This window comes from Pocillopora damicornis, chromosome 5 (assembly GCF_964200805.1).
Source record: "Pocillopora damicornis chromosome 5, jaPocDami1.2, whole genome shotgun sequence".
Classification (NCBI taxonomy): domain Eukaryota; kingdom Metazoa; phylum Cnidaria; class Anthozoa; order Scleractinia; family Pocilloporidae; genus Pocillopora; species Pocillopora damicornis.
The window spans coordinates 12,822,246-12,843,569 of NC_142674.1; the positions used below are offsets into that span (position 1 = coordinate 12,822,246).

General features: G+C 38.8%; 2 protein-coding genes and 1 long non-coding RNA gene across 4 annotated transcripts; 2 read left to right on the forward strand and 1 right to left on the reverse strand.

Moving 5' to 3' along the window:
• Positions 1-205: 205 nt before the first annotated feature.
• On the reverse strand, positions 206-6,943 carry LOC149045359 (RNA-splicing ligase RtcB homolog). Of its 2 annotated transcripts, none has more exons than XM_089208166.1 (4): positions 6,743-6,943; positions 5,929-6,007; positions 3,830-3,921; positions 206-354 (listed from the first exon to the last, which is right to left on the reverse strand). In XM_089208166.1, exons 1-4 carry the CDS (start codon positions 6,746-6,748, stop codon positions 268-270), a joined length of 264 nt encoding a protein of 87 aa, XP_089064292.1. In that variant the 5' UTR covers positions 6,749-6,943; the 3' UTR covers positions 206-267. The 2 variants fall into 2 exon arrangements, with proteins under 2 accessions (XP_089064292.1, XP_089064293.1); XM_089208167.1 differs by lacking the exon at positions 206-354 and adding an exon at positions 388-1,822.
• Positions 6,944-12,581: 5,638 nt separating this feature from the next.
• On the forward strand, positions 12,582-16,213 carry LOC149045360 (uncharacterized). The gene has a single exon (XM_089208087.1). The coding sequence runs from the start codon at positions 12,796-12,798 to the stop codon at positions 15,907-15,909; it is 3,114 nt and encodes a 1,037-aa protein (XP_089064213.1). The 5' UTR covers positions 12,582-12,795; the 3' UTR covers positions 15,910-16,213.
• Positions 16,214-17,579: 1,366 nt separating this feature from the next.
• Positions 17,580-19,833, forward strand: LOC149045361 (uncharacterized). The gene is made up of 2 exons (XR_016187209.1): positions 17,580-17,697; positions 19,511-19,833. It is a non-coding gene; the product is annotated as an uncharacterized LOC149045361 (long non-coding RNA).
• The last annotated feature ends 1,491 nt before the right edge of the window (positions 19,834-21,324 follow it).

Here is a 21,324-nt window from a genome sequence, read left to right on the forward strand (position 1 = left end):
TTCGTTACACGAGCATATACAATATAAACTGGAAGGAGAATCTAGCAGTTGATCAGAAGTCACTCACGGCTTTATTCCACTCACCCCTTCAAATTAAACAATGCAAAGCATAGAAACCACTAACACAAATTTTAGCTGTCATATGCCATCTGAACAGCTTTACTGAAATGAATAGTTGGGTGATCACTAAGTACAACAAACTCACCATGATTTGTTTGAATAAGGCTCTGCCCACTGATTCTTCTGGGTTGACAAAATACACAATATTTAAATCATGGCACTGAGAAGAGGTTTGTCACCACTGAATAACGAGAACAGACCATGTCTGGAAGTTGCTGCCATGACACTCCAGTTCTAGAATTAAACAATGACTGTTATAGTTGGTGGCTGTAACTGATTAAAGTATGGCCACTAAAAGTGCCTGCCACCCTTAAATACAATTATATTTTCAGAATCAAGTCTACACACATTGAACAGTTAAATGGTGGAATATTTGTTTTGAACGTCGCGTTATTGAGCTATATAGATTTGAATTTACAAAATGCTAATTAATGACGTCAACATGGGAATCATTTATTATACAACTACTTGTTTTCACCTCCAAGTGATATTTTTTACCAATCAATTGACTATCCACAGTTTATTTTTTGTATTCATCAAATTAATTATCCTCAAGCTGTATACTGCACATTGTAAATTGGCATAGAAATAATGGCAAATTCCCAGGTTGACATCATCTAATTAGCATTTTGTAAATTCAAAAACAAGAAATATTTCACCATTTAACAACAAACAACAACAACATTAACAACATTAACTAACTAATGTGCATAGAGTTGATTCTGAAAATATCTATTTAAGGGTGATAGACACTTTAATAGAGGTTTGACTGCACACAGTTCGAACTCAGTTAATTATTCAAATTAAGGGTCATTCCTCAGTATTTTGTCTGTTGCGGAGATGACATTTGGAGATATATTTTATGCCATACTAGGTGAAATCAAAATTTCATGTCTTCAATTTATCTCTTATTGTGTGGTTACCAGAAGAAGAAGGTGTACACACAAGTATTTTACATTGCTCAAAATTGTACCTGACCCTTGCAGAGAAGACATCAGAGAAACCACAATATTTGATGCAACAATTTAATTCAAAATTCCTCTGAATGTGAAATGCTTTTAAAATCTCTATATTTATGTTCTTTTAGACCAACATATCTATAATGCATACAGGGTCATGCAGTGTAGAAGCATTTGGTATTTTCTTGTGACAATTGCCATTATGCAAGTGCACACATGTTGTGGAGACAGCAAAAAATTCCACCCACTGCTAACAATGGAAATATTTTATACAGTTCAAGTCTTACAACAAAACACACTTTATATGATATTCTGGGGCATGGAGATTCCAGGATGCACATTTCCTGTCACACTGAACCTCCATTGGTTATTCTCAGAGTAAACTAGTCCCAATCCCCCAAATTTTGGCCAAGCAATCGATTTCACTTGAACTAGATCATGGAAACCACAACCACACAAAGCCATATAATTGTCATTTTTTGTTTACAGTTGTACTTTAAAAGAAAACTTTTCTGCCATAACATCTAAAACTGATTTTATTAAAGAATAATATCTACCAAGAATTAGCAACTGAAACTTTGTATTCAAGATGTTGAAATTTTCTGGTGTATAATGAATATGTAGTAGCATCTCAGCTATTGTATTATGTTGAGCTCATGTTGAGATCACTTTTCTGTTTCTATTCTTGCATTGAAAAAAATATTCAGATGTTTGGGGCAGTAATGCTCTGGTAAGTGTTGTCTCTGCAATGGAAATAATGTCCAAAATTTCATATTGTGTAGTTCCATAAATTATCCATACCCTCCCCATGAAAGGGATTTATCCTAAGACCCCCCTCTCCACGCCCCTGAAAATTCCAATTACATGTGCACTTCATACATTTCCTAAAGGTTTTTGACCTTTGAGAACCCCTCATATTCTGTCATAAATCAGAAGTTCTAAGAATACTTTCAATTTTTTTATTCAGAAATAACAGAAACTTTGGAGTGTCAAACCCTTCTAGAGACAACATTTGGGGAATGGAAGTTGCATACTGTACTGAGCCTTACCCACTGAGCCATCTTCCAATAACTGTTCTGTAGAGGGCACTTGCACACATTTGTGTTCTGGCAACTTTTGTGTGATTTTAGTTTTTATTACTTCTTCAACAAGAAATGTATTTGTCGTCTCCACAACAGGCATTTTGATATTTTCTATAATGTATTACAGTTTATGCAACCATTTTGCATTCCATTCCCAAAATTTAAGATCTATCACAAACTTCATTTATCAAGCAACAATGCTACAAGGATCTTAAGTCTGCCATGAAAGATTCAAAAACCTTCTAGTTGGGGACAAAATACTGTGGAATGACCTTTAATTCAAACTAACTGATAGGTATTCAGTTATACTATTCATATTGCAATGTTTAACTCACAGAGAGGGTGACGGTCTCCTTTAAAATGCTCTTCAATGTATGTGGAGCTTGTTCATCCCTGGGTATTTGATGGATATTGTTGGTAAAAAGAAAGAATGGCATATCTGCCACAACCTCTCATATAGCTGTTTGAAATCTTTCAGTGGCATGTCATAAAAATTCGGTGTTTCCCTGGGCTAAAAATTAACTCCAGTGCTTGATGGCCAGTCGAGACAGTTTCCTTGAATTCTCAGTGGCCCATTCCAATATGAAGAAGCCCTCGATTTCCTCTAGTTTAAAATGAAAAACTTGAATAAGTGCCCCATGGCTTTTAACTGAGCATTAACTAAAAGGAAAGAACACAAAAAGGCAATGCCCCCGGTAATGCCATGAGACATTTTTCTTTAACATTTTGGCCATTCATTTGTCACTATAAAATCATTAGAGGTGTTAAGTGTTTTTATTTATTTAAGTAAATAAAGTAAACTGCAATAAAGTAACTTCAAGAATTTATTTGCACTTGTTGTAAAAATCATTGTAGAAAAAGCTGGGTTTTTGTTCAAAGACATTCTTGTATGCAGTGACTGTGGTTACAGGTATTTCTGGATAAGCCTATCAACAAATTCTTCCTCAAAGCAGAAACGTGTACCTTGAAACCATCCTGCACGGAACTCTAGGTATGTCCAGAGTCACGTGGCAGTCACAAAATCAAAATGGTGTCTATATTTTGTGAATGTGGATTGCTTGTGAAATCACTGTTAAAATGGCTCGGAATTTCCACTTTAGAACTAAAAATTAACTAAAATGGATAATCTTAGAGTCCAGGCAAAGAAACGAAGAGAAGGAGTCCAATTGAACTATATATTGAGTTTTATTTTTAACTTTGTACTTTGAATAACTTAGATTGCAACGTTATGAAATTCTGTAGCATAGTCGCACACTGGGCATTCAACCCTTAACTTTTGGTAGCCCTAGTCAGTTTTAACTCGCCACTGGCAACCGTGTGACTGCCAATTTTTAGCCCTGGTTTCCCATAGGAGAGATTGTCAGATGAAAGACAGTAAACTAAACATATATTTTAAGGGCATACATAGCTGGGGCAGACATGTATCTTTAATATGGAATTCAAATGGAAATGACTTGTTGTGTTTTCAAACAATGTGGTAAAGAAAAGCATGAACTTGCAACTTAACACTTGATTGGCACCACCATCTCTTTGCATGAAAAAGGTATACAAAAGGGCTATTCAATGGCTGAATTATGTAAATATGGTTCTTATTAATATTTACATTGCTAGGTGACAAATAACCTATATTTGAACAGCCGAAATAACAGTAGAATATGTTGTACTCACAAAATATGCTGTTCTCCAATCCTCCTCCCCAATTGTTGCCTTAACTGCTATATGACGTGAAAGGAGAGCGCTCTTGCCAACCCCCTTGGAACCTGACAGATAGATAGATAGGTAGGTAGATAGATAGACACAAGAGAATCTGTCACAACTGCTGCTTGGGAATTGCACCTTGCAAAATAATATTACTAGTAATAAAAAGTAAATGTGCATCTAAAAAATTGCATTGCTGTGACACATTAATACTTAATTTGGTGACCATTTGCTGCGAATGCTGTGAGATACCTTCAAGGTTAGGCACTTGCTAAAAACAATTACCATTGGTAGATTATTTTACTCAAGCTAATAAAGACCATTTACTACTAAGCTTTTGTTACTTTCTTTGTTGTGTTTTTAACATATGCAAATTAGGACCTGCTTGACAAACAATAGAATCTGTGTATAATACACACTGCAATTTTGATGGTTATTTTTATAGAAAAAATGCATATTATACACGGGTAAATATGGTACAGTTGAACCTTGGACCCTTGGGTTTGCCCTGCTTTTCTCAGGCATTTACTATTGGCTATCTTGAACTCAGCTACCTCAAACTCCTTATCTCGAACAAAGAGCAGCATCCCTTGTTCCTGTTTTACAAACAAATTTACCCCTCTATCACAAACTCCCAGCTGTATGAGCAAATTGTTGCTTCCCTCGAGAGTTCAAGACTAGCTGGGTTCTGCACTGTACAGTTGCTAGTTTTGTGTAAACACAGAAAACAAGCATTTCCCACTATTTTCTACAATAGAATTGTTTTAGGTAACTGTAATGTCTTTTGCACATATTTTTTTAATTATAACTAAAAAAGGTAATTTTTATCTTCCTGAAATTTGCACTGTGATCAAGAAACTCTTCTGTTTGTCCGATTTCTACTGCCAATGTAGACAACAGATACTGATAACAACAGCCATTCCATGCAACGCTACATCATTTGACATTACGCTGAGCCATTTCACACGACACCACACCATTTGTGTGTACACTGTACCATTCAACATTATGCTGAGCCATCTCATGCAACTCTACACTGTTTATATGTACGCTGTACCATTCAAAATTACGCTTAGCCATTTCGCACAACGCTACACTGTTTGTGTGTACGCTGTGCTACTGGCTTTCTTTTCCTGTTCAAACAGGGTTTACTGTTGACAAATAGGTATCAAAGTGACAGTAAAAGCATTGTAGTCCATAAGCAAAAAAGAAGTGAAGGAATGTTACAACTAGAATGGCTAGAATTAAATTGAGTCATTGTGTTGTGATCTGCATGAGCGGCCTAGGAACTCCATTGACAAGGTAAATAAGAGCAAATAAAGTTTAAATAATGTATGTAGCCTTTTAATTCTATTTGCCTTTTTTCAATTTCACTTTTGCACATGTTCTCAAGATCGTGCATGAGATAACTGGATCTAACTGGATCTAACTGGATCTAACTGGATCTAACTGGATCTAACTGGATCTAACTGGATAACTGGATGCTCTATTTGGCATCACTTTAAGTGAAATCTTTGTGTAAAAATACTATGGAAACACAAACTGTATAACAAGAAACTCTTTTGTCATCTCCACTTTATACTTTCTCTGCTTCCCAAGAGTACTGGGTCAGATTGTTAAAAGCTGAGTTTAGATAACTAATGGTCAGTGTGAAATCTGATTTCATATCTGAAAGCTTTCAAATGAAATTCAGTCTACATGTACAATTCCTTTAGTCTGTGATTTGATGATTGGATGCCCTAAAAAAACTATGGTATATTATTTTAAAAGCCTTTGAACAAAGTATTAAACATTCCCTGAATAAAATTTAACCCTGGGTTAGCTCTTATAAGCCTTCGAACAACTGGGCCCAGGATTGAACAAGTTTCAATTAAACTAAGTTGTAATTTCAACAAGAAAAAGTTGTGATCATTTTTACACCAACAATTCTAGGCACAGCTGCAACATTTGCAATCTGCCTTATACCAGGAAGGAAACCACCAATACCTGAAGAGCATTTTAATTTAATTGTATAAAAAGGAATAAGACAAATGCAGCAAATATAATTTCAAATGTTTAAAGCACTGTACCTTGAGTTCCAGCCCAGTACTTCAGCTCATCAAACATTAGTTTTTCGAGCAGCTTGTTTATATAGAAGATACCTTCAACCTTTAAAGAAAAAAAAAAAGAAAAGAATAGTTTGAACTTTAGAGTTGGATAGTTGCAATGTACACCTCAAGTCTTGTATCTGAAACAGAATGTAAAAATTTGTCCATGGTACTAATTAATCAGAACATCCTAATCCAGTACTTATTAGGACATTCTTGCATCAACAATTTCCAGCAAAACACCACAGTCTGCAACTAGGGGAAAAGGAGAGAAATTAGGGGGGATGGGGACAATAATGGATATAATCTGGGTTTAATGGAGGAAGTGAGGACAAAATATATTTGTCCAATTCAGTCAACCCTGTAAGGGAATATGGCGTCTAATACAGTGCAAGTGCTCGATACGATGTCACCTAAGACAGGTTTGACTGTAGTTCGCGAATTGACTGATTGAAACAAACAGTTCTGACATGAGAGACGTGGAGGGGGGCAGGGGGCGGGGATTTGATCATAACGTGGGTAGAAAAGGTGCAGAGAAGGTGGGGAAGAGGGCGGGGGGGGGGGGGGGGGAAGAACAAAATCTAGTTGTCCCAGAAAAAATTTCCTTTGTGACAAAACTTATTTCAAAGAAGGAAATTACTTTGACGGATATGGCAGGTGTAAGGGGATTTATTTCGATGACCATAGCTTATTATCAACATTCTCACGTATGACATCGTCAGACGTGTATTTTGACGCGCACGCTACTCAGCTGGAGTTGAGCTTCCGATCTGATGTTTGGCGCGTGTTCACTTACCTTCATTTTTGGGACAAAGCCTTTCTTGATAAGAAACGAGTTTTCGTTTAAGCGCTCAATATAAATGCACTCCTCTTTGAATGTACGGTGTTCTTTCACCCTATGATGTTAATCTTTTCATTCACGTTTCACAAAGGTTTCAGTGAACTCGGCGAAGGGAGAAAAGTCATGTAGCAATAAATCAGCGAATGACTCCCGTTTGAATATGCGCGCAGTACAAATTCTTATCCAGTCCTTCTCTGAAGGGTAATTCATAATGGCGGACGACTTGAGATTGTTTTTATTAATTCTCTAAGGATAAACCAAAACGGTTGTTTGTTATTTAAAAGAGCTTTTACATTCAGTTTCTGGAGCAACTTCAGAATACCCCGCAACTCATTTACATGTCATTGAATAAGAATAGCGTCTATTGTGTTATGCCTCGATCTTCAGAGCCACCCGACACATGTAAGTGAGGCGGACCAAAGTTGCGGGGTATTCTGAAGTTTAGCCCAGTTTCTCAACTAAAGCTCTTTGCTTATTGCTCCATAATGGCAGAGAAGAATTCGAAAGGGAAGAAGCGAAAATGGGAACCAGTAGAATTTGACGATCCTTTGTTCTTTGCGGGCGAAATGGATGGATTTGTGTCCCTTGAAGTCATGGAAGATTATCATCGATCATCCAGAAGAGCTAGCAGGAATTGGTGCAGGTGGACCAGCTCAGAAGAAGAAAATAAAAGAACGGCCGCTGCAGGAGGTGAATTGCTTAAAGTGCTTTAAAACGTATCGCATGGTTAAATTTAGAAGATACAAATGTAAGATTCACTTCAAGCACGTGGTGAAATTACCCTTGTATTTTACGAGAAATTGGGAAAAATTATCTTTTTAAATTTTTTTGTTCATTTTTTTTTTTATCTTAAGTCATCTTTAATTATTAAATGTTGAGGGTTGTCCAATACATCCAAATTGGGTTGAGTCGTTCACAAATCGACCCACCAGAAGTTAATTAGTGGTTAAGTCATCTTGTGATACTGGAAATCTGAATAAACCGTGCCTCTTAAGGTGGGAATGTCTTACCACAAGTCGATTTTCGAGACGCTTAATAATAATCCTCAACCTGACCCAAATGGAATGACTTGTCTCCTGAGTCAGATTGGGTGTATATATTGGACATGAGAATCAAAACTAAGATAACTGCCAGTCATACCTTAAATGAGAAAAGAAAGAAAGAAACAAACAAAAAGAAAACAACAACAACAACAACACTCACCACAAGAACTACATGGAAATACAGGAATTGACTGAAGTCATTGAGAGCAGTTTGTCCTAATTTTTTCAAAGACAGCAGACTGCATTGTCCAAAGGGCTCATGCATTTTTTCAGTCTTTACCCATACATGCACAATTATGTATATCTAAGAATAGAAGCTTCTTTTTGGTTTTCTCTAGAAGTTTGGCTCACGGAGAAAAAAAAAAAAGCTACATACTATTGTCTTTTGATTTAAATCCTCAGGATAATCTGGAGCAAACAGTTACCACACCATCCACACAACTTGAAAAAGCATGAAGAATGACCAACAGACAAAGGGAAAAAAGAAGAAGAAAAGAAAAACAAGGCCCAAAGTAAAGCCCAGTCAGAAGAGCAAAACAGAGTAGAAATAGTCACTGACAATAGACTGGTGGAAGATCCTCCAGGTAAGAGTTAATTTTAGGAATTATGGATGGGAAATGCACAAAACAAAGTACAATTTTACTCCAATGATTGTCCTTGAATTTTATTATCAAGAAGAGAATCAAACACATTTTGTGTAGATAATGTTATCTTGGAAAAGACATGATTTTCTATAAATAATGGGAATTGAACTAAGTGGAGTGCAATTTGGGCTGAAATCATATGCATGATTTCAAAATCTAATGAGTGCACAGCATGAGTTTGATTTGAAATCACAAGTATGATTTCAGACCAAAATTGCATGACACGAGGTTCAATTACCACTTTATTACATCCATTTCATTTTGAAATCACCCAAATACAGGACTTGGTAAGTTCAAATATTTTATTGATGCAGCAATGAGCTGGTCTGAAATTAAATTCATCCATTTTTTTGGGGGAAAAAGTAAGAGTTTTGGAAACAAAAGTTGCAAAATTTGCCATGCAATACTCTTTGTCTTTTATTTCCTGCAATTTGATCGGTCACTTTAAACAAGCCTTGAAATCTGATTGGTTGTTTTGTCTTAAGTGTAGCCTCCTCATTAGCAGGGAAAAAATGCAATTTAAGGCAAAAAATGGTGCGATTTGTGAGTAAATCGCATCAATTAGAGCCAATCAGATTACAGGGACCACCAGTGATTTTAAAATGGGTGTAATAAATAATGTAATTTTACTGATAAGTTTTTTATTACTGTATTGTTATTTATTAATAAAGTATTTATTAATTTAGATTATAAAACCTTTATAAACATATTTCATATCTATACAGGTACAAATAACCCATTCCATTCAACTGTAATAAAATGATATTTCCCACTAACACTATGAGTTTAAGATGCAATCATATTTTATAGCTAAATCATTCATTTTGAATGAACTAAACTGTAGAGCCCATGGCAGATATGAGTACTTGGGAAGTCCTTGGTGTTCCCAAAGAAGTTCAGAGAGGACTCAGTGAACAAAGTTTTACTACACTAACCCCTATACAGACTCTCTCCCTTCTGCCTGCAATATTCCACCGCAGGGACATCATTGGTGCAGCAGAAACAGTGAGTTGATTCAGAGCAGTTAGATTGGTGGAGGTCTCTTTTTTTATGTGTATTGTTTGTGTACTTGGTTTCACAACTATTGTGAAGATATGTAGGCATTCTATATCTTCCTAGATATACATATTAGTTGGTTGATGGAACATTATTTATACAAAAATGTGCATTACAATAACATTGTCAAGATAAGTCCCTTCAAGTTGTAAGTTTCGTAGTTCTCATATCATTTGTTGGATAATGCCTTGAAATTGTCTGTTGAAGTTATGATAAAATCACTTGGGAGAAGTTTAGCTTCCAGGAATGGCTGGTTTTTGAGGAGGTTATTATTTAAGGGTATTAATTAAACAATTTTATGTATTTACTAGGGTTCAGGTAAAACACTAGCCTTTGGGATTCCAATTCTCACCCACATCCTTGGCCACAAGTCCAGTCAAGAAGCAGGTGAAACTACAGAACATACTACCAAAAATAATACCACAAATGCCACAGAAACTGGTTATGGAATTTCCAAGCTCAAGAAACCCCTCCTAGCGTTGATAATGACACCAACCAGAGAATTGGTTATGCAAATAAAAAATCATCTCAATCAGGCTACAAAACACACATCTTTAGAGGTAACATCATGTACTTAAATTGACAATTTGGAAGTCATCTCCACAGTTAGATTCTGTTTTCCCATTGTTAAAAACTCAATTATTACTTTATTTTTATTGGCCCAAGTCAGTTTTGTCTCCTGAGCCTTCAATACTCCTCTTTTCAGTGGAGCAGAATGCAAACCTATCTCTTGTTTGGAAAGCATTTTTTTATTTTTTGGGAGAAACATGAATTTGTGGCCACAATAGGCTTAAGCATTTTAAATAATGATGAGTTAGTGCTGAAAACATTGTTATTCCCTCAAACATTAACTCTATTGTTTTTTGGTACCATATTCTGGACTGAAATATTTATTTTATCTTCACCCCTTCACCAGCAAAGTGTATAAAAACCCTTTTGTTCAGAGAATTACAATCCTAGCCCATATGATGTACCATTTACCCCCTACCCTCCCCTCCCTTGCCGCCCCTTCTAGTCCTGTTTCAACTTATATCTTTTATCAGAGAAATACCCACCAAACAAAGTACCTCAAGATTATTTGAATCAATAAACAACTCCTTTTTTTCAAGATTGTTGCTGTGGTTGGAGGAATGGCACCTCAAAAACAACAGAGGCTTTTAAACAAGTGTCCTGAGATAATAGTAGCCACCCCGGGAAGACTGTGGGATTTGATTTCCGATGTAAGTACCTCATGTATCATAAGTTGTACTGATTCACTTTCTTTTAGAGATCTGAAACAGTCGACACACACTTGTACATGTAGGCATGTTTCTCATGAGATCGGTTGTCCTGTGTAGTTTTCAGCATGAATTTGGATTTCCAATGTAAGTTTTTCCAGTGTAAGTTTTTCCGTTTGTAAAACGCCGTCAAAAATGATAAGTACAGCTGTAAGCATTTTCTACTGCTCTGTAAACATCAATGCCGGGCGTTTTTTTCCTTTTTCATTTACCCAACGGTGAAATTGGAGTGTAGCCTCTTTCAATCAAATGGATGATTCTAAAGATATCTTCTGGCGGCGTTTAATTTTAGAAAAGAAAATCACAAGCGAAGAAGGCTTAGGTAAATCACGGCATATTTGACTCAGAATAATAGAAGCTAGAGATAGCATCAACGTATTTTATCAGCTATTACTTGAGGAATGAATTGATTTAAATAATCCATCATTTAAAACCCGAAAATTTGCTGCTTTATGAAGTGTGTCGAAGCTTGTATTGTGTTGTTTTGCCTTTGTTTTTGTTATCTAACATCTTAGTTAAACATGATTAAGTTGATCGGCTTGTGTTCTTCCGTTAACAGCAATACTCTTTGCATTTTACATTTTTAGTGTCGCTGATGGACAAAGTTGGAATGCAGAAGAACAGTTGTAGTAAAATTATCGATGTTACCAACAAGAGAGGAACCGCAGAAAGCCTGACAGAAGTAAAGATCTCATGTGTAATTGAAGAGAAGGTTTGTAATAGTTGAGCTGACAAGGAAGCGAAACTCTTCAAGATCCAGGATACAATTTTTATTACTTTTTATTGTTGGTTTGAGCCAAATGCATCTACATGTACACCACATTGCTGTGAGAGATTATTCAGCGTTAATTGATTTCCGGTTGATTTTTTGCGATAAGTGACAGATGATTGAACAATAGGATCATATTATATATTTAAATGAGAGAGACCAGAGCGTGGGACAGAGAACGGTGAGAGAGAGCGGGAGATTAAGTTGATTTTATAAAATAAAACGTGAAGTTTCGGAACATAGCAGATTCTTTAGTCTCATTTCCGACACAGTGGCACCTCCGACGGGACGCGCGAAGCATGGAGGAACTAACCAAAGAAGCAGAGGCTAAATTGCAGATGTTGCTGTACACTAATGGAAAAACACGTGGCATTGTGGAAAAGGGAAACCTTGGAGCGGTCGCGCGACATCGCGACAACCTACAAGCATTAGTAAAAGAAGTAGACGCGCTTAAACTAAAGGTTGAACAGACCATGTTCAAGGCCGGGAAAAGTGCAGAAGACGTTGGAAGTTGGAGCAGCAGCATTGAAGAACCGATCGCCGAAGCTGACGAAGAAGTTTCGCGACTAGAAAAATGGCTCGTGGAGACGAATGGAGAGATCGAACATCGAAAGCACAAGGACGAAGAAGAAAGGAAAGCTCGTGCTCGTGAAGAGGAGCTTAAATTCGAAAGAGAGCAAATGGAGATGAAGCTAGAATTCGAACGCCAACTGGAAGAGACCAAGGCAAAACAGCAACCTGTTGAGAAGGTTAATCAGACTGAACAAAGGACAACAAAGTACCGAAACTACAGATCACAAAGTTTAATGGGACGTATGAAGCATGGCTGCCGTTCTGGAACAAATTTCAAGCTGAAATTGATAAAGCAAACCTTGCATCTGTGACCAAGTTTGCATACCTAAAAGAGCTGGTAGATCCAAAGGTTCGAGCGGAGATAGACGGACTGCCTTTCACAACAGAGGGCTACGAAAGGGCAAAGAATATCCTCATCGGCGAATATGGGAAAACGAGCGAGATCGTGAATGCGTACGTCCAGAACATCGCGAATTTACCTGTCATTACAGGAACACAACCTGCACCTATCCACGAATTTTACAAGAAGCTCGTGTACAATGTGCAATCTTTGGAGACACTGGGCAAATTGAAAGACGTCACTGGAAATGTAAGGAGTGTGCTCGACAAACTAAAGGGTGTAAAAGCAGATCTAGTGAGAGGACAAATGGACTGGCAGGACTGGGACTTCTCACAGTTGATAAAAGCTTTGAAAAGTTGGAAGGAAATCAACCCCATTGGGAGCGGCGCGGATAATGCGGGAAAGCAAGGTGCTAAATTCCGCGATCGCGAGAAAACATTTCACGCAAACGAAACTACGCCAACACAAAGAGGGTGCGTCTACTGTGACGCAACTGACCACAGAGCTGTGAATTGCGACAAGTTTGTGACAGTTGGAGACCGCAGGAAGCAATTAGGACTGAAACAGCTTTGTTTTAACTGCACAGGAAGTCGACACCGTGCTTCTGAGTGCAAAAGCCGTTCTGGCTGCCAGATCTGCAGTCGAAGACATCATACGTCGATCTGTGACAAACATACATCGCGAGACCAGCTGATGACCACAACGAGCGCAGAAAGGAAAGGAGTGGTGTATCCTATGGTAACAGTTGACGTGAACGGTGTTAAATGCCGAGCATTGTTGGATACAGGAGCCGGAAGTTCCTACGCTTCATCAACGCTTCTGAACTGTTTACATTTGCGCCCTATCCGTCAACAATTCAAGCGCATTGAAATGATGTTTGGTACTTCAAACAAAGCGATAGACATCTATGGCCTACAAATTCGAAGCGTCGATGGTAAATTCACCTTAGAAGCCGAAGTAAACAAAGTCGACCGCAATGAGTTGTTGACATTGGAAAACCCAAAATGCGCAGAAATCGTAGCTCAGTTTTCTCACTTGAAGGGCGTAACCACAAATGATAACGACGAGAAAGAGATGTTGCCTGTTCATCTGATCCTTGGAACAAACGAGTACGCTAAGATCAAAACAGGAGCAAGACCAAGAGTTGGGCGCTCGGGAGAACCAGTAGCAGAATACACGAAGTTCGGCTGGACGATTTTGTCACCTGGAACGGAGTTGGATCTCAGCAACATGTTGTTAACGCAGACCTCCGCAATTGATTACGAAGAATTGTGCAAGTTAGACGTCTTGGGGCTAAAGGACAATCCAAGTGGAGACCAGGAAACCGTTTACGAAGAATTCAAAGAGCAACTAACTAGGAGTTCAGAAGGCTGGTACGAGACGAACTTGCCCTGGAAAGGAAATCACCCCCCCCTACCGAACAATCACACTGGAAGTTTAAAACGTCTCAAAAATCTCGTGCGGAAGTTAGAGATACAAGGCGAGCTGGAGAGGTACAACGACATCATCCAGACTCAACTGAGCCAAGGGATCATAGAACACGCTGACGAGGTGGTCAAGGACGGAAAAGAGTTCTACATTCCTCATAAAGCGGTCGTGCGCGAGAATGCAGAATCTACAAAGATACGCATTGTTTATGATGCTTCTGCAAGAGCTAATGCAAGTGTCCCCTCACTCAACGAGTGCCTCGAAATCGGCCCTCCACTACAGAACCAGCTTTGGAACGTGCTGGTACGAAATAGGTTCTATCCCGTGGCAATAGCTGGCGACTTAAAACAAGCATTTTTGCAAATTCGCGTCCGAAGAGAAGACCGAGATGCCTTACGCTTTCATTGGATAAAGGATCTGGCAAGCAAACAAGTAGAAACCTTGCGATTCACTCGAGTACTCTTTGGTTTGGCACCGTCTCCATTCCTCTTGGCCGCAGTTATCAAAGAACATCTACAGCGATACAAAATGGTGAACCCGGAATTAGTAGAGGAGATAGAGCGCGTGAACCCGGAATTAGTAGAGGAGATAGAGCGCAGTATGTACGTGGATGATTTAATCAGTGGTGGGGAGACAACAGAACAAGCGTTAGAAATCAAGATGACAGCCACGACCATCTTTGGTGAGGCGACTTTCAAGCTGCACAAGTGGCATTCCAACGATCGGGAACTAGAAGTTGAAACTGCGACTGTAGATGAAGAAAGTCAGAGTTACGCCAAACAACAACTGGGAACCAGAAAGGGTGAAACAAAACTGCTAGGAGTCCCCTGGGACAAAGAAAAGGACGAAATTCAAGTCAGCTTCCCGATTTCAACCGCCGAGCCGACAAAAAGAGGTATCCTTGGAAAAGTCGCAAAAATCTACGATCCACTCGGTCTGGCTTCACCCGTGACCCTCTCTGAAAAAATGCTCTACAGAGATGCCTGCGACACGAAGATCGCATGGGATAAGCCCTTACCAAGTGACTTACAAGCCAAAACAGAAGGAAAGGCCTATCTTGCATTGTACGCGTGCAGTCTTACCCGAGGATTATTCCTGGAAGTACTACCAAACCTGGCAACCAGTGAATTCCTAAGAAGTCTAAAACGGCTCATCGCGCGCCGTGGGCGTCCGAAGAAGATATATTCCGACAATGGCAAAACCTTTGTTGGCGCCGAGAAGTGGCTCAAACAAGTTATGCGTGACGAGAAGACACAAGATTACTTAGCACATGAGAACATCAAGTGGCAATTCAACCTCAGCCGCGCCGCTTGGTGGGGAGGACAGTTCGAGCGCCTCATCGCACTGGTAAAAACAGCTTTAAACAAGACTATCGGATGCGGAATGTTGACCTGGACAGAGCTGTGTGAAGTGGTACTGGATGTGGAGATTGCTTTGAATAATCGCCCTTTATGTTACGTCGAAGACGACATACAGTTACCCGTGCTTACCCCTAACTCACTGCTATTTCTTCGATCAAACCAGCTGCCAGAACTGGAACCACACCATCTAAGAGAATTTGATCTGCGTAGAAGAGCTAAATATTTGCGAAGGTGCAAGCAGGCTTTGTGGACCAGGTGGACTACCGAATATTTACGAGGGTTGAGAGAACGACACCGGATGAAACACAAGGGTCAAACCACGCCCTTGGCCAAAGGAGAGGTAGTCATCATCAAGGACGAGGAACGAAATCGCAATAAATGGAAAATTGGAATCGTGGAAGATCTGATTTCGGGACGAGACGGAATCGTTCGAGCTGCCAAACTTCGAGCGGGGAAAGGAACACTTGAACGGGCGGTACAACACCTTTACCCACTGGAGCTGTCCTGCGATCGGGAGAATGTACAGGCTCCTCTACAGCTCAACCCCTTAGCCCCGACATTCAGGCCCAGGAGGGATGCAGCGGTAGCCGCTCGTTATCGCATTCAAGATGCGAACATTGATGCCGATTAGAGATATTTAGGAACACTGAACTGATATACTGGACTAACTTTCTGTTTCGTTCATTGAATTTCAAATTTTATCGAGTGCGCCATTCTAGTGTTTTTTCTCCGTTGAGAAAAACAGGGGAGTGTGTGAGAGATTATTCAGCGTTAATTGATTTCCGGTTGATTTTTTGCGATAAGTGACAGATGATTGAACAATAGGATCATATTATATATTTAAATGAGAGAGACCAGAGCGTGGGACAGAGAACGGTGAGAGAGAGCGGGAGATTAAGTTGATTTTATAAAATAAAACGTGAAGTTTCGGAACATAGCAGATTCTTTAGTCTCATTTCCGACATTGCCTAGGAAACATGATCCACGGAACCACAAGGTTCCAAATCGAAGGAGAACTTCGAAACATACAGTTGTTGTAAAAATCACCTCATTAAGATTTATTTTGAATTTACTCTCTAAGACCTATATCTCCACTATTTCCTTTCCCGGTACCCAGGCCGTACTTTGGTTTTCTCAAACATTGTAGACTGCGTGAGGAGACTGGGCTCCTTGTGTAGGCTCCTGGACTTTAACCCGTGGGTTCTGCACGCCAGCATGCAACAAAGGCAAAGATTAAAGAATTTAGACAGGCCGGGTGAAAACTGAGTGAGATGGAAAAAAAATAAAAATACAAAAAGCAATGAAACAAAAAAAACAAACAAAAACCAGAAAAAAAAACAAACAATCGAAACAAAGCAACAATTAGGAACCTAATTTTGTAGACAACGTGCTTTTTTCCTGTTGCGTCTTTCACGTTCTTTACTGCGCAACTTGCTTTGCACAAAACACTAGGCGACACGCGTGTTATGTGGCCTTGGATCAGAATCATCCTGATCTTCTTACTATTTTTTTTTCATGAAAACAGTGAGTATAGTTTACGAACTAACCAACCAATGGAATTTCCTCCATGTATAGACTATAACTGGATCGCCTTGACTGATTAAAACCCGCCCCTCTCCTCCCTCAGAGAATATTTAAAGCTAGATAGGACTTACACCAGCAAATAAAATTTTAGCTGATTTTTTTTCTTGCCAGTTAGATTTAAGAAAAGTGCGAGTGGCTTACTTCTGGCTACAGATGTGGCCGCGAGAGGTTTGGACATACCAGCTGTTGAGCATGTAATTCACTATCAAGTCCCGAAGGACCCTGATGTAAGTACGTGTAAGTATGTGTGTACGGTTGGTTAGCTTGTGTCGGTGGTTAGCCTGAGCGGCAGGCGGGAACGAAAGCGATTGCTTTTTGGCGGCAGTGCTTTCATTATCCGCGAAACTCTACCTTGACAAAAGGCTTCGGAAGTCACGCTGCTTCAACCGACCATGCATTTATTTACTTATTCCTAAAACTTCATTTCCTAAATCTTTGTTTTGTTTCCAATTTGAATTAATGTGTGAGGTTCACCTACCGAAATCAAAACATAATTCATTTAAGTTAATGATTTTTGATTTAGGAAAAAATTGACTCTGTTCTCCAAATGCAGTTTATATGTGAGGAGCAGTTTGCTATTGTTCATCGTCCTCAGATGTATCTCATTTAATAATGAACTACTGTGTAATGATGTAACCACAATGTAAGCATGAACTTTTGCGTAACTATTTCATGTTATCCTGCGTTCCTAAATTCTTTCCCTGTGTCCGTTAACAGCTTTAAATTCACTGCAGTGGACGGACAGCTAGAGCGAGCAGGGAAGGTCTGAGTGTCGTTCTTGTTGGCCCAGAAGAAATGGGATCATACAAGAAAATTATGAAGACGCTTAATGGAGGTGATGTGTCTTTATTATCTCCAACGTATCTCTTTAACAGTTAAACTCTAAAAGGTTATTTGGAAATCCCCCTCAGTTTAAGGTGCCATTCGTCTAAATTTCCTTTTTAGTTAGATAAATCTTTACGCCTTAACGTAAGTATGCATATTTTCCATGCATACTGTTCTCTATATATTTTTTAAGGTGTTGACATGGAGATTTCGTCTAACAATCAAGAGCTTCTTTAGTTGGTGATCATGTCCCCTATTCTCGTGACTTGAAAGGGAACCTGCAGTTTTAAAGCAAATACTGGTAAAAAGGCTCTAAATGTATCAACTCAAGATATTTGGTACTTAAAATCATGCCTCTAACCTTGTTAATTTTTTTCGGCCTTCAAAACTGGCCTTCACGGCAAGTTCGAACTACCCGCGTTCTCCATCTTTTTAGGTGTGCAAGGCATTTTGGGTTAATGACGTGTAATGGTTGCTCGGTTCTTTCGTAGTTGGGGTTATCCTGGGGTTTTCCCTAGCAAAATGGCTAATAGCGAAACGTTCGAGTGCATTAGTACGGTAAAAAACAAGCAGGATCCCCTGCCAAAATACCACATTTATTGACGTGCATGATTCATGCCATTGGAAGGACGTTTCTTCCAAAAGATTTGCGTGTGCGTTTGGAGCATTTCGACGACCATTGCTTTCATAGATCATATCTAATGCAAGTACAGATAGCTTTGAACAGGTGTTTATTAATTTCCGGAGTTTTTTTTTAATTTCCGGAGTGAAATTTTAGGATAGGTGTGTTTACCAACTACATTTCCTTTTTTTTTCGCTCTTCCACGAAGTACAGCGCGGGCTTACGGTGTCGTAAAAGGCGCGACTAGCATTTCTTTTGAACAATAATGTACAGAAATAAGTTAATTTCCGACAGGATTCGATTAAATTGAAGTTTTACTGGGAAAAAATACAAAAAACAGCCAAGTAAGTCAAGCTACGTCAAATTCTTCCCAAATAACAGCTTCTTGGGAAGCTGAACGTAGGTTTACGAGCAAGCGACAAATGAAAATGGTGGCGGTGAAGAGTGCCAAAGATGGAATATGTTTGGAGATACGTAATCCAAACAAAAAAATGCGTTGCATTTAGATGAGTGAAACAGAAAGAGAAATATTTGAGTCGCGGTTAAATTTCTCCACGCTGCTAGACTCTTTCCAAAACTAGTGTGTTTGCGAAGTGGGTTCTTCAGGGGCAATAGGGAGAATAATCTATCGGAATGGAAAAACCATTTTCGATTTTTGTTGCTGAATAGTTTTCTAGAGTTTACAATGTCACGCCGATTCGGTAAGATGCAGGCGGTGTGCGCACTCCGATTGCGTTGCATTGTGGTAGCTTCATTTTCAATATGGCGGTGAAAGCCGCAAAAATTGGCAGATTTTGACTGAACATTCCGTAGAAGTTAAGCCCTTCATTTTTCCTTTCACTATAGATAAATGTAATTTGATTTATTTTGAATTTGCAAAAATATTTTTTGGTATGTATTTGTCCCGTATTCTACGGTTCCCAAGGACAAACGCAGTCACTGTTTTTCAGTAAGTAATTTAAGACCGGTTTTCGAGAAGGTCAAGTTTGATGTACGTCGTAGTTTGGAGCCTTTAAAAGATTTGGATGGCCGCTTTGATTCTACTTCAACAGCTCTGACCAAACGCCCTGAAACGGTACATGTGTTTCTCGCTTTTTAAGTGATAGTGTTTGAGACCGATTATGGCCAAGAGCAGGCCTATTGTTGCGTCACACAGCGTTACTATCGTATACTCAATTGTGTTGTAAATCTACTTTCCTAGGTAAAACGAAATTCACCAATGGCGAGTGTTGTATGGAAAATATACTTACTTGATCACTGAATGAAGGACAGATGAATTAGAGCAACGAAAGGAGTCACTTGCCCATAAATAACAGTCTACAATGCACACGGCGACACGCTGGATAACCGGAAATCAGAAGGTTGTCGATGGTTAAAAGGTGTTGATAGGTTTGTGCGACTCCTGCCATTCGCTTGCGCTTTTAAATCTGCTAACCTGAAAGTTTAGCTGTTATTAGGATATTATTTAATGACTTTTGTTTGCGATGTGATAGTAAAGATTACTATTAAAGTGTCATTTCTCCATCTGTATGTTCTTGGTCTTCTTGAGGTTTGGCACAGCCGGATGAGATTGTGTTACCAAAGGTAACATTTTCATTTGTGCGCGCTATCTTTTTCGTTCTCAGATATATAGTCTCTCCCGCATAAAATAACTCTAAAGATGTTTCTCAATACCTTATTCTCGGTATTCTTTATTCTTTAAGCATATTTGTAATTTTGTTAAAAGTTGAGCGTGACGAATTTGGTCTTAGGAGGTGTTAGGCTTCTCCTTTCGCGAATCCCGTATTTATGCCTTTAAGTGTATGACATGAAAAGTAGTTCGTGTATTAGACGGTCGCTGTCTCTTTGTAACATAATGCATTTGCACGTCAAGGGTCGATTCCCCGTTAAATGACTCGCGAACTTGATATTATTCACACAGCCATCGGTTGAGAGTGCAACTGCTGGTAAATGAGTAGATTCTTGGGAAAGACTGCAGTTTCGATTCTTTCTGAATCTCTTCAGTTGCCTCCTAATAACTAATTTGTCACGGAGGAATAACACTTTCGAAGGAACGGCAACAGAAAGTGAATCCCCATTACAATCCACGTTTATTCACGCAATCTCACTGCCACCAGAGATGTTCACTCGACCGCCACAGGAAGCAAATGACTCGCTTTTCGTTTTACGACCATGATGCAACGCAATCAGAGTGCGCACACCGCCTGGTATGGCATGGATCGACGGATATCAAGGCTACAGGGATTTGACTACCCCCCCCCCCCCCTACGTGAGTAACAAATCAACCACATTTTTTATGCAATTAAATACATTTTTATTGTAATGCTATGCTATTTATGTGGAATTCTAAGGATTCAAATAATTCAATGAAATACTTATTTACAAAAATGCTGTCAAAAAGAACAGTTTCTTTATGCTTTGCAATTAAGTCAAAAAAGTATATCACAAACATGTTGTATTTTGATTTTATTATGAAAATTACAAACAGGAACCCAAAAGATCAAGGGCTTCCCCTCCCAAATTATCCATTCAGGGTGAGATTTAGAGAAACTCTCTAATCTGTAAAAGTTGTTTCCATAGGGCTGTGTGAAAAAAAATCCATCCGTGGAGGCGGGAGTCTGATGGATGTTTTTTTGAAACTACAAAATCTTTGCTACTAATGCTATATCACAATGCTTAATTGAGAAAGTTGTTCATTTCACTGTCAATTTTTTTAGCGTCCAATAAATATTTCGTTTATTGTTTTTATTAAAAGAGATTTCTTAAAAGATAAAACGGTAAAAACGGTAAAAATGACCAAAGAAAAGCGGTGACAGCCATCAAGTGCAATAAATATTGCTTATTAAACATTAGTGCATCTCATATTTGAGTCCCAGGCCATTTGGGTTTAAACTTTTCTTACCAGAGCGAGTTTTAAACGAATTTCTATTGTTCTAGACGATTCTGTCCCCCTCATAAACAAGCCGTGACGTCATTATGAATAAGAGCAATTAAAAACAATAAGATAAGACGGTA